Here is a 14,610-nt window from a genome sequence, read left to right on the forward strand (position 1 = left end):
ATACCATATTTGTCTTTTAAATTGAGGAAAAAACAAAACACAACAAAGGACACATTCGGTATATATACTGTATTTGGACATTGTCAGCGTTTGTCACGAATTCGAATTATTTACATTTACCTGACGTTTGGTTCATGGAATATACTGAAAATAAAATGTCATTCTATGAAATAAGACTACCTTGTTGTTTGTTAATGACCTTGTGATCTAGTGGCATGAAGTGATTTTTTTAAATGGGATGTCATAGGTTTAAATCTCGATGGAGACGGTATTGATTCTTTGTGTTTCAGTAGGTTGAAAAAGTTACTATGAACATATACTACATTGTAACAGAGTCAGTGTACTAAAAAAAAAAAGACTACTATGCTGTTTGGTTCGATTTTTAAGGCAAGAAATCGAATTCCACGAAATAAGTTATTCTCTTTGCTATGGCCGGGAATATGCATTCCCAAGACCCCCTTGGTATATATTAATTATTCCTAACGGTCTGGAATATGTATTTTTTTATTAATAGAAATACACTTATAAACCTTTATAAATACATATATTCTCAAACCTCTTTCGAATTTATATGATTAATTGACAATTTTCACTCACATACAATTTTATATTTTTTCAATTTCATATTCTATATGTTTGTATATATGTATTTATTTCCCTGTTTATTTTCTTTTCTCCAAATTTGTACATGAACTATATTTATTGCCATTTGCATATGTGTACACACACAGTACAACTTCAAGTGTTGGTAAAATTACAATGTCATTATAAAAATGCCAACTTAAAAACACTGCTCTAAGCAACATTTTCATTATTTAACATTTTGACCAAGTCAAATTGCTAAAGTGGTCAAAATGCTAGTTTACAAAACAAGTCCATGTTCATCATGCAAAGTACTTAAAAGATCAAAAGTGAAATTAATTGCCGTATGTTTACATTAAATAAAACACTTGATTTAAGAATAAAATTTGAAAGTTTAAAATATATAGATGGGCTAACAATATTAAGGAAAATAGTGCATTACAACTATATAATATAACAAATTAAAATTAGACTCTTGAACTAAAAAACATTCTAATTGAACGCTTAAACTTGTTAAAATAGTGTAATTAACATCTTTAACAGGTTACCAAAAAATAATTGGTTAATTTTGCTTATGTGTATCTTATTAAAAAAAAAACTAAAAAAAAAAATTAATGTAACCCACTTCTCCATAAAATTGGATGAAGAAGTCATGGCAGTCGCATGCTAGTTATTATAAGTCAAAATGGGTTAATTGCAGTTATTAGTCTACTAGAAAAGGATGCTTTGGGTTTACCAGCATGGCGTTTTTCCTGTATCACAAGCTAATGCTTGGTTGAACCTCTTTTTTGGGTTTCCCCCTTCCCGTAGATAAAAAAAAAAAAAAAAAAAAAAAAAAAAAAAAAAAAAAGGGTTAGTTGCATTATCTTAACAAGTTTAAGAGTTTTTTTTTTTTTTTTTTTTTTTTTTTTTAGTTTAAAGATTTAATTGCATTTTTTAATATATAGTTGAATTTCCTATTAAATTATTTTCCTCAAAATATTAAAATAACTTTCATGCTAATTAGTACTCCGTGCTTTTCAAAAAATAGTACTCCGTCGTAGTATACTAAGGGTGTGTTTGGAAACCCGGAAAATGACTTCTGAAAATCATCCGGGTTTTTGGTGTTTGGCTACATTGGAAAATGACTGGTCAAAAGAAAATGAGGAGAAGTCAATGGAAAAGGAAGGCAATTTTCTGGAAAATGACTTCTCCTTTTTTTTGGGGGAAGTCATTTTCCATCTTCTAAACACACACACACGCAGCAGCCTTCTCCTTCAACAACACCATCCTTCAACAACATTCAACAACACCATCCTTCAACAACATTCATTAGCTTCCTCCTTCCCCAGATCTTTTCTCTGGTTTCCTTCCACCGGAAACCAGAGAGAACTCTCTGGTTCTCTCTGGTTTCCTTCCGGCGGAAACTAGAGAACTCTCTGGTTCTCTCTGGTTTCCTTCCGGCGGAAACTAGAGAACTCTCTGGTTCTCTCTGGTTTCCTTCTGGCGGAAACCAGAGAGCTTTCTCTGGTTTCCGGCCGCGGAAATCTCTGGTTTCCGCCTTTCTGGCCGGAAGCCGAGAAAACGGCGGAAACGTCTTTTCTTTGTTTTGTTTTTGTTTTTTTTTAAAATTTTTTTTTTAATAAATAATATTATTTGATTTTATAAATAAATATATATTTTAAATAAAATAATTAATTATATAAAATATTTAATTATACAATTCTACATCATTTTCAAAAAATGAGCCAAACACCAAAATACAGTTTTCCATTTTGCAGCCAAACACCGGAAAGGAAAATGACTTTGGAAAATGACTCATTTTTCAGAAGTCATTTTCCACAAGTCATTTTCCTGCTTTCCAAACGGACCCTAAGTAGTAAGTTCAACTCAAGCTAATTGTAAAATATAGCTTATATTTACTCATCTCATTTTAATGCGCGAGATGATCCACGAGTTTTGCAAAGCAAGTAGTTGGATTTATTTATTTATTGCTAGAGATCATCTTATATTAAAATATTAGTTGTAAATGCACATGGTGTGTGATTAAAAAATTGTCTAATAAATAAATAAAATAGTAAAGTTATATGATCAAAATAAATAAAGAAACACATAAATCTTATGAATATTAGAAGACGAAATTTTAATTTTTTTTATGATAAAATAATTATTATCTCACCTAAATTTTTAAAAATTACATTGAACTTAGTAGAGTTGTGTTACAAATAGATAAGTTTTAGCAACCAAGACTATGTGGTCTAATGGTACCCGGGTTGGACTTCCATTTGGAAGGTTACGAGTTCGAGCCTCAGTGGAGGTATTATTGGTTCTTTGTGTTTCAGTAGGTTGAGAAAGTATATGAACAGATACTACAATGTAATAGGGCCAGTAACATTCAAAAAAAAAAAAGATAAGTTTTAGCAAGTGCAATTAGTTTTTCTTTGACAAATTTGTTTTTTTGAATGCCAGTGACTCTATTATAATGTAGTATCTGTTCATATACTTTCTCAACCTACTGAAACACAAAGAGCTCCCAACCTTCCAAATAAAAGTCCAACCCGGGTACCATTAGACCACATAGTCTTGGTACAATTTTGTTTATTATAATTAAATTTTAACATTGATACCACAATAAATAAATAAAAATGTTTATTGACAATAAGTTAATAATGTATTCCACATCAAATAAAATACACATTAAAAGCAAAGTCTTTTACCAAAAGTGGAGTTTTTTTTTTTAGGGGTTAGCGTTTCAATATTCGGTTTAGTTTTTTCAGTTTTAGTTTGTTCGCTTTAAAAAAAAATGAAACCATTCGGTTTGATTTCAGTTCAGCTTGAAATTGGTTCGCTTTGATTTAGGAACCTCAATTCCTAACATTTTCTAGTGTTCTAGCGCAAATAATTAATTAATCAATTATTTTTACTAATAATTTAGAATTAAAAATACATTTTTGAAAGGAATATTTTTATAATTAAATTTTGATGAGTCAAATGTAATTTGTTAGACCCTCATAATTTTATTGTAATTTTATTTTAGTAAAAAGTATCATGGTGTCAAAGTTCAACAAGATTTCTCAATCAACAATAATCAAGTCAAGGCATATGAACAACAAAATATTTTCGTGAAGTATACGGAAATTAAGAGAAGAACACAATTAATTTTGAGTCTACAAGGATTTGATGGAGATTAATGGATAAATATTCTTTGGATAATGATTTACTAAAGTGCTCATGGCAAGAAGTTTTTGAGATGCCTTAAATTAAAGCTAAGATGCATATGATAAGAAGATAATAGTAAGTATGACAGATAAAATAGAACAGAACGAGTATTAATCACTCATGTTCGAATCTCGCAAGTGAGACCCACGTGTCCACATCATTCATGTCAAACACTCAAACATATGCAAATATCAGTCAGTCTGACAAGTACCCATGCCATATGTTCCTGCACTATAGGGCGAGTACCATAATTCAGATACTTAACTAGCGAGTAGGGGGGTTTTGGGTGACCACTAAACAAGCATTCAACAATTCAAAAATAAAAATTGCAAAATAAAAATAAAAGAAAAAAAAAGAAGATATTCTTTTTGATATTATTATTACCAAAAGGTTGAATCCCCAACTCCAATTTCTTATAGTAACTCAATCGCTGATGAGATTTAATTTCAAATCATTATTTTCAAATTTCACTTATATGACCAATTGAGCTGTTCATGTGGATGATATTTTTGATATCATGATCTTGTATCTAATTGTTTTATTAAACTTTAATTTCGTTATGATACAAAATTTTTTTTGAATGCTACTGACTCTATTACATTGGGAGAAAGTAGTTATGAATATAGTCAATATATATATATATATATATATATATATGTTACCAAGGTTTTAATCCATTAAAAGTATGTTTATCATTTTTCTTTTTATTTTATTGCCCTTTGTTGGTACCAGTCATGTATTGCTTTTTGAACGTAACAATCTCTTATTATCCAAAGTATAAGAGCAATATTATTTCGTTACAATTCTTGTAGGGTCGATGTTGGGTCTCTAGGCGAGAGATTTCGCTTTTAATTAGCACCCACAGTATAATAATAATAATAATAATGATAATAATAATAATTTATCTAAAATCTAAAAACTAATACGTATAAATAAATGTTATACCCTTCATTTATTTATGTTTTTTTTCGTTATTTTTTTAATACATTTTATGCTATAAGAGTTGTATAATACAATATTTTGGTAAAAAATAACCCTACTGTTATAATTTTCGTTATATTTTCCAATTATTGTTATCATGTACATGCATCAACCACCGTATATTTTCTTATCTTCTTCAATGAAAATAATATATAAACATTATATACTAGAGTACTATATAAGTAATTTTCTAAAATATAAATATCAAATTTATAAGGGAAAATGGTCAAATAGACCCTTAAATTTTACACCAAAAGTCAATTAGGCACTTAAATTTTTTAAAAGTGTAATTAAACCCTCAAACATGACAAATTGAGGCAATGAAGCCCAAGAATCAGTAAATGACTTGTTATTGCAGGTCATTTCAGTTCAGGCATCATTCTGACGACCTCAGGCGAAAATCTAGCGACCGGCGACGGCTTGCTTCGTCGGAAGGTGACCAACTGGATGCCTTCCGCCGACGAAGGTGACCAACCCAGGAGAAGGCGGCCGGCGACCAGATCTGGCCGCCTTCTCCGGGGAAGGCGATCAGTTCTTGTCGCCTTCCGCCGAAGATGGCGACCGACGACGGCTTGGGCGGTCACCGAATTTTCGCCTGAGGTCGCCGGAGTGATGTCTGAACTGAAATAACCTGTAATAACATGTCATTTATCAATTTTTGAACTTCATTACCTCAATTTAACATGTTTAAGGGTTTAATTGCACTTTTAAAAATTTTAGGTGCCTAATTGACTTTTGGTGTAAATTTTAGGAACATATTTAACCATTTTCCGAATTTATAAAAATGATTTACATTATTATTATTGTTATTATACAATAATATAAATATAAATATCTAAAATCTAAAATTTAATATAAATTACTAATATTAGAAATGTATTTTTGTGCCCGCATAAAAAAAAAATGGAGTCAAAGTAGATGGCGACGCGCGTGGCTTAGGAGGTGGTGAGTGTTAGTACTTCGTAGGGCAGAGTTGTGTGTTCTCCTTCTCCACTCGTCTTTTCTGAATTTCTGTTGTGCCTCCATTGCGATTCCCTAACCGCCACTTCTTCTTCCTCGTTTTTAACTACACACAGACTACACTATCACCTCCATAACTACTCTCTCTACTATATACTTATATATACGTACCTATCTATATACAGCAATATATCTGCACTGCTTCAACTACTAGAAGCTTACTCTGTTTCTTGTCTCCTCCTTTTCTTCTGCCTTTGCAATGTCGACGATCAACCTTCCCACCGGATTATACACCTTGAAGTCCGACTCTACTCGTTCCTACGATCGCCTCTCATCGGCTAAAAGCTTCGGCGACTGTCATTCGTTCTTCTTCTCTGATTCCGTCGTCAGGAAACCAGCTCCGATTCGGAACCAAATTCAGGCCGTGAAGTCGTCCGTGCAAATTGATGGCGTAAATTCCTATGCTAATGTTAACATCTCCCTCGTCGACGGTTCTGCTTCCTCTGTAAGCTGGCGTCTTTGTTTTTCTTTCATTTTAGCATTACGCCCTTTATGTTCTGCAGTAGAATGATTAATATTCTTTTAAAAAATTTGATTAGGTTCTAATGGTATTATACACCTTTGGATTCTCCGCTACCTAATTTTAAAATTTCAGAAGCATTATTTTTGTGCTTTTCATTTTGTGTTATCATTTTCTAGTTTTAGGAAACGAATCAATTCGGAACCTTGAGCTGTGTTGTAGGATGATTTCTTCTAATATGTTTTAATTCATGTAATCCTCAGCAGTTGGAGTTTTCATACCTTTTTGACAGATTTTTGTCACTTAATTGGTATGCTATTGAAGAGTAAGAAAGATGTTTAAATGGAAGCGTTCAATTGCAAAATTCTAACCAATGAAAGCTCTCTTACCACTGTGTATTTATGTTTGTTCATTTCAAAAGTTGCTCCTTTTCATATATCTTGTATATGCTTGCTCTCCCAAAAGTAAGTTGAGTTGTTCTTCTATTGGTTTCAGTCTAGTGATCAAGTTTTAAGGCCAGGGGATGTGCATCTGAATCATCAAAGGAAAACAAAGATAGTTTGTACTATTGGTCCCTCAACAAGTTCACGTGAGATGATATGGAAACTGGCAGATGCTGGAATGAATGTTGCACGTCTAAATATGTCCCATGGAGACCATGCATCACATCAGAGAACCATTGACCTGGTTAAAGAATATAATGCTCAATTTGACGACAAGGCTATTGCTATAATGCTGGACACAAAGGTGTGTTAATTGGCTTTTCAGAACTATAACTGTTTAAAGTTTCTTAACTGTCTAGCCCTCATGTAAAGTTGTGGTGGGGGCTGGCGGCTGGGATTTAAACTAAAGTTTCTTAATGTGCTTGTGACTCAAGTTTTTAAACATTGATTGATGTGCTTTCCTCTTGTTTTTCTGCTGTTGAAATTAATTTTGTTCTATCATTGTGATATTGTTCTTTAAGTGTTCTGCACTTTAACAAAGAAACACCTTAATGTGAATCTGTTAGTGGGATTGAATTGCACTACCCAATCAACCACCAGCTAAAATGAACTACATAACCATTCCTGATAATTTCTCATTACCTTTGGGAGTCTCACATCCCCAGGAACCAATAACATTCTATTAGATAATATGAGTTTACTAGGTTATGTGGTAAGATGAGATTATTGGGTACATAACCTAAACCAAAAACACCCTTATGGTCTACTCTCGGCCATTGAATAAGTACACATGTTGATGCATTCATATATACAATGCACTTTATTATAAAAAGTAAATTGCACTTTTTTTCTCTAGTCTTTAAAAATATTGATGGCATTTCATCCTTTTTTAAATACTTTGAAATCATTGCAATGCTTTGCTGCTTATGGTATCAAAGAATTCTTTCTCAATAAAGATACAATGCAATCATGCATCCATAACACTTTTTTATGGGCAATTTGACATTTTGGCAGTTTGAAATATATATTACACTGTTGGAGAAAATTCCAAAGGGGTCAAATGACCTTACTGCTAACACATTGGCTTCATCCTTGTAAGCAACACCATATTTTCTTCTGGCATTGTAAGCATTACTGGAGCTAAATCTACTGGTGCATTGACTATTTTTTTTTTCCTGGCATCGTAAGCATTACTGGAGCTAAATCTACTGGTGCATTGACTATAAGTTATGTTTTTGTGTGTGTGTGTGTGTGTGTGTGTGCTTGTGAAATGCCAAATTTTGTCTTGTTTATTGCTTCTATATAGTCAGGAGTTGGGCAGTTCCTGAGTTTAGTATGACTTGCTCCTACTGGTATCATTGTTTTGATCCTTTTTTAATGTACTACTCAGGGACCTGAAGTCAGGAGTGGCGATGTGGCAAAACCAATTCTTCTTAAGGAGGGTCAAGAGTTCAATTTCACCATAAAGAGAGGTGTGAGCGCAGATAACACAGTTAGTGTGAATTATGATGATTTCATAAATGATGTGGATGTTGGGGATATAATTCTAGTTGATGGTAAGTAACTTCATACTCTACTTTTATTTTCCATCCTGTGAATATTTTTGTTGTTGTTGTTAGTGTTTGTAGACTATCCTAAAACATCTTTAGATCAAATGTTTCAATAAGTATTGTAAATGATGCATGCTGATTGTTATAGGATTTTTGAAAGTTGTTGCATGGTTTCAACTAAATAATATCATATTCTTTTTTAGGAGTCTGAGTGTCTGACCTTACCTGGGTCTTTAGTTGTCCTTTTCATATGGTATTTTTTGAGCATGTTAAGTTCTTGTAAAAAAGGAAGCTCTGTATTTTTTAATTTTTTTTTCATTTTTTTCCCATGTTTTTCTGTTCTGGAGTTAGCCATTGTAATTTTATGTGTATTTTCCTTGATACCTGTATCTCTTTTTAATTGCAAGTATTGGAAGTGAAGTGGGTAATTGCAACCTGAGTTTTTCTTATCCTGGGAAGAGCTGAGGTACCTCCGTACTGGAGCCTTGCTCTGTATTGGCAGATCTCCTGATCTTTAGAGGATAATTTTGTTTGGTTATTGCCAATGAAGCAAGTTGCTGTGCTGTGCAAATCTTTGATTTAAAATGAAGTCAGGCAATTAACTTTGATTTTCTCTTTAAAAGAGTGCATAACTTGCTGTTTCCTTTACTAGGTGGAATGATGTCATTAGCTGTGAAATCAAAGACAGAGGACTTGGTCAGTTGTGAAGTCATTGATGGTGGAGAGCTTAAGTCGAGACGACATTTAAATGTACGTGGGAAAAGTGCGACTTTGCCTTCAATAACAGGTTTGCTGTGTTTATGATTTACACAAACGTTGCCAATAGGAAGTGTCATCTCTCTTTCAACTTCTGAGTTTTATGATCATTTAACAGAAAAAGACTGGGAAGATATCAAGTTTGGGGTGGAGAATCAAGTTGATTTTTATGCTGTTTCTTTCGTGAAGGATGCTGATGTGGTCCATGAGTTGAAAGATTATTTAAAAAGTAAAGCATCTGTCTGTTAATCTTTTATTTTATTTTTATTTGGATGTTTTGTTGTAAACTATTTCCTTCTGGTATTCTACCCAATTGACTTCTATGGATCATTGCTGCAGGCTGCAATGCTGATATTCATGTGATTGTAAAAATTGAAAGTGCTGACTCTATACCAAATCTGCAAAGTATCCTTTCTGCTTCAGATGGGGTCAGCTTTAATTTTTTAAATTCTATTGTTAATACTGCGTGTATACGTATAGACATATATAGATTGTTACATGTTGCTACTAAATAGTCTTTTGCTTGCCAAGATGTCCAACCAGATTAAGATTCTGTATTTCTGTTTATAAAATGTTGTTATGTGCAAAACTTCCATTCAGATCTTCATCGACTAGCTTCTTGGATATCAAAGCTTCTCTTGCCTCCACTACTGGAAAAGCCATAGTTTTGTACAATTCCTACATTTGAACTTCAATTTTTAAACTGTCACTCAATCAGTGTGTGTTTAATGATACAGTCATTTACTTGCCTTTTTAGTGCCTGTTTAGTAAATTGTTTTCCATTTTCCGACCCTAACTTTCTAAAATTCTAAAGTTCCATTTTTCATTGGAAAATTAGAAAACATGTTCAAATTCGTCTACTTTCTAATTTACAAAATATAAAATTATTTGAAACTTTCAGAGGTAGGTGGTTGTAGTGGAGGTAATAAATGAAGATTAATGCATGTAAGATCTTTTTTTCGAAATTCCTTTCTAAGGTGGAAAGTAGTATTTTCCATTTCTCAATTTAGAGAATAGTTCATTTGGAAGCAATTTTTTTTTTTTTTTTTTTTTTTTTTAAAGCACCTTTCAGCTTTTGTTTTCCATTTTTTCATAAAATTGATGAGTTTTCCAGTTAATAAACAGACCCTTAAGAGTTTCAAAACCATTAGACTTGGGGATTTTTATGTGTTCTGCTTGGATGCATTATTTGAACTATATTTAGCAAACTTTGATTACATATCAAAAAACAAACATTGACTAAGTTTTCATTATAAAGGAACACGTGCTGAACTATATTTAGCAAATTTGACTACTTGACTACTTGCCAAAAACAAAAAAAATGGATTTTGACTATGTTTTCATTTAAGGGTGTGTTTGGAAACCTGGAAAATAGTGTTTCTCCTGTTTTCTGGTCATGGTATAGTGTTGGTGATGTTAACAATGAATTCTTAATTTCATCGTCGATATTATGCTTATGAAAACACTATTTTCCATTTTGCTAGGTCATTTTTTTTTTTAGTTACTAATAAACACTGTATGTTTAATTCTTGAATTTATGTTTTTGTTCTATTTATCAAGTTCTGAAAATTTGCTATTGACCATAGGCAATGGTTGCCCGTGGTGACCTTGGTGCTGAGCTCCCAATAGAGGATGTCCCTTTGCTGCAGGTACTGTAGGCTTAATTTGGTGATCCCTGGCCCTTCCTTCCCCTTTGCTTTCAGTTTTGATGGAATACATTTGTCTTAAATATGAATTTTTTGAATGAAAGCCAAGGCTATGCCACCTCTGTTTTTGGGGTAAAAATAAGCATTTTCCAAGATGCATGTATGTTTGTCCTTGTTTTTTGTGCTTGCTGTATATGTTCTAATTGAGCAAAATTATCTAATGTACATTTTTTTCCACTTTCTTTTTCTAACTTGTGTTGCTTTCTGTCTTCCTGTGTTTTATTTTATCCTGGAACTGTACATACAATTTTATTCATAACCAACAAAATTTTAGGTCTTAAACATATTGTTTTAATATTATGCATATGTTTCTCTTTTGGGTTAACCAATAAAGCAATAGTCAGTTACTGTATGCGAAGATTAAATGTGATGATTTATCCTGAAAGTTTCTTGCTATGCCACTGCCTAATCACTGAATGCCATTGATACCTACCAAAATTTTTGGTCTACCCATATAATATAACCTGTGTTAGATTCTTTTTTTGGCATCCAAAACTATGGACCTACCTACGATGTATATACGTAACAGGAAGACATCATTAAAAGGTGTCGCCGCATGCAAAAGCCAGTTATAGTAGCAACAAATATGCTTGAAAGCATGATTGATCACCCAACTCCTACTAGAGCTGAAGTTTCTGACATTGCAATTGCGGTGCGTGAAGGTGCCGATGCAATAATGCTTTCTGGAGAAACTGCCCATGGAAAGTAAGTATTGAACTCTCTTTTTGACACATAATTGTGATACACATTAACTGCATTGTTTTCTTCCCCAATCTGATCATTTTTGAGCCTTGAATTCTCTTTTCCTCTATTTGTGGCCTGAAATATCAAATATGTACTTCTAAAAATCTGCACACTTCAGCTAAACTTAGGCAAAATCTTCTGTCTTAATGTCACATTGTCACAGATAATCTTGCCTTTTTGTGGTTTTGTATACATTACATTATGATTATTTTTCATAAGGATATGTGATATGTCTGCCAATTGATGTCTTTCACTTCTGTATCAAGTGCAAAAGAAAATAAAACTAATTTGATTTTGAATATTTTACATCTGAATTGGTGTTTTTCAAATTTGAATCTAATTCTTCCAGTCACGTGTAAATTTGGCAAAACATGTCATCCACAACTTTGCGTGTAAAAATAAAAGGAAATGGTATCTTGGGGTCTGGGCAGCAAAAAATAGAAACTTTTCTTCTAATTACAACAATGAATATTCTGTCATCTCTTTGCTGTTTAGAATATGATTTTATTTACTTGTTTCAAAAGACTCTTATTCATAATTCATTACACATACTGGCATGTTAGAATGATGTTGAATGGCATGTGATTTACTTGTACAAGTAAGATTTTTTATCTAATGTCTCCTGTGAAATGTGAATAATAGGTATCCGCTGAAGGCTGTGAATGTAATGCATACTGTAGCATTGAGGACTGAATCAACTCTACCAACAAGAGCTTCTCCAGAGCAATCTGCTTCCCGCAAGGTGTGTGCATTGTTCGTTGTATTCCATACAAAATATTTTTTCTTCTTTTCGTATGCTTATTATTATTGGTAATTCAACAAAATTAAAACAAACAGAAAACAAATCCCTGATACAGGTAGGGCTGACATTCTCATGCCGCGAACATTGTTCCATATATTCAACGCATTATGTTTTTTTTTTTTTGGGTCCTTAAATAGCTGTATTATGTAATGAATGTATGCAGTTTTCAGATATGAGAACTAATCAACCTGTAGTACATGTAGCAATGTGAGTTTTCATTATTTTGGTGGCATTTTGCAGAGCCATATGGGTGAGATGTTTGCTTTTCACTCGAGCACAATGGCTAATACACTTGATACGCCTATTATCGTCTTTACAAGAACTGGTTCTATGGCTGTAATTTTAAGCCATTATCGGCCATACTCAACAATATTTGCTTTCACAAACAAGTAAGTGCCTCCTCTTTCTATTTTGCAAGAAAACAGTAACACACCATGTGGATTGGGGGTTGGGGAAAATCTCACTCACCTCTTCTTAAATGAACTTTGTGTGTTGTGGACAAATCCAATGTGTTGTTAAAATAACTCGGTTTTGCAACAGCCAAAGGTTGAAGCAGCGCCTTGCTCTCTATCAGGGTGTCATGCCTATATATATGGAGTTCTCAAACGATTCAGAGGAGACCTTTTCTCGAGCTTTGAAGCTTTTATTGGTTAGTGCTCTCCTCTAATATAGTCCCTATTTCCTCGTTTGGTTCACGGAATGTCATATTACCTTATGGAATGTTAGATTGTTGGGAATGTTAGATTCCTATGTTTGGTTAAAATTGGAGTATGTAATATAATCATGTTTGGTTTAGGGTTATCTTTTATTCACACACTATAATATCCTTAACATATTTTCATATATTTTAATAAATTTAAAAATTAAAAATAAATAAGATAACGGTATCATATACAATTACATGATTTTAAAATATTAACTAAAATATGGAACTTGAGAAATAAAATTATTTTATATGCTAACCTAACATAATAAAAATAAAAAATATATAATTACAAAAATAATTATATATTTGTGTGTGTATAATAAACTAACATAACCAAGGTTATCTTACATAACCTTAGAAATTGAAGGGAATCACATTCCCTTCAAAATCCTATGTGGAGGGAATGTAACATTTCCCTGCGATAATGTGAACCTAACATAGGAATGTGAGCTTTGGAATGTCACATTCCCTTGGTTATGTTATATAATCTGAACCAAACGCCCCCTAAGTCTTCTTTTAGTGTTATTATTGGCATAACCTTTGTATTCTCTGTTTTATAGAGTAAGGGCGTCGTCAATGAAGGGCAGTTTGTGACCCTTGTTCAGAGCGGAGCGCAACCAATCTGGCGTAGAGAATCTACTCACCATATACAAGTTCGCAAAGTTCAAAGTTGATAAATGTTTTTTTTTTTTAATTTTAAAAATGAAACAGGGAAATTTCGGACTTAAGTTTGTTTTTTCTCCTAGTTCCCATTTTATGAATGTGGATGAATTTTCATAGAGTGGGAAGGATTTTTTGGTGTGAAATTATTTCAAGAAATTAGTTGTAAAGGGATGGACTGTTTAATTTATTTATTTTTGATTTGAATTAGTTTCCTTATTATATTTGGGTGGTAATACATTACTGTAAGGGACCACTCACCACACGTGTGAAGGAACGGAGCTATGGTCAAACTGTGAAAGGATAGTGAATAGTGAGGAGTGGAGGTCCCAGAAGTCCAGAGGATGGTCGCACCTGCAGGCTGCAGGGTGTTCAATCCTTGTCAAATCTCAGTAGGTGATCTGATGAGATGAGGCCCTCTTGGCTCCTGTCTCCTGATATTGCCCATACTAGTCTGCTTATCTCCGTTGGACCGAATATAGCTGTCAGGTACTCAAACGGATGTGTGCAGAAGAGTTGGAAGTTGTGAGGTGGACAGTGCCGAGCCGACTAGACCTCCTCGATAATTTAAACATCCATGGTGGACCACTGGACAGACGTAGAGATTTTCTTCTTTTAAACTCATAACATTTTTTTTTTTTTTTTTCATTACTCATAACAGTCCAACTCCAAAACACTTGGCTAAGGCATGGACAATCCAATTCCGTGGTGAGTGATTCTGATCTTCACTTGCAGACTGCACTGCATAGCATACGACTACTAGGCCAGTCCACACTTTTGCACATAGAAGTAGCTCGCAAATTATGCCCTGGAAACGTGTTCACCGTGAATGGTGAATACAAGTCCAAACGAGGTCGTTTTTATGCAAAAAAAAAAAAATAATAATAAAAAATCACGGATGTGGAGTTAACGGCGCTGTTTGATCAAATTCTCAATTTTCTGTTATGAGATTATGAATGTAATGAAAATTCATAATCTTATAACAGAAAATTCATAATCGCA

General features: G+C 33.1%; 1 protein-coding gene across 1 annotated transcript; it reads left to right on the forward strand.

Moving 5' to 3' along the window:
• Window positions 1-5,749: 5,749 nt before the first annotated feature.
• On the forward strand, window positions 5,750-13,773 carry LOC109185376 (pyruvate kinase isozyme G, chloroplastic). The gene is made up of 12 exons (XM_019335372.1): window positions 5,750-6,226; window positions 6,737-6,988; window positions 8,075-8,240; window positions 8,887-9,021; window positions 9,109-9,219; window positions 9,330-9,418; window positions 10,577-10,639; window positions 11,226-11,401; window positions 12,083-12,182; window positions 12,483-12,631; window positions 12,783-12,891; window positions 13,509-13,773. Exons 1-12 carry the CDS (start codon window positions 5,981-5,983, stop codon window positions 13,620-13,622), a joined length of 1,710 nt encoding a protein of 569 aa, XP_019190917.1. The 5' UTR covers window positions 5,750-5,980; the 3' UTR covers window positions 13,623-13,773.
• The last annotated feature ends 837 nt before the right edge of the window (window positions 13,774-14,610 follow it).

Source organism: Ipomoea nil, unplaced genomic scaffold, assembly GCF_001879475.1.
Source record: "Ipomoea nil cultivar Tokyo-kokei standard unplaced genomic scaffold, Asagao_1.1 scaffold1317, whole genome shotgun sequence".
NCBI lineage: Eukaryota > Viridiplantae > Streptophyta > Magnoliopsida > Solanales > Convolvulaceae > Ipomoea > Ipomoea nil.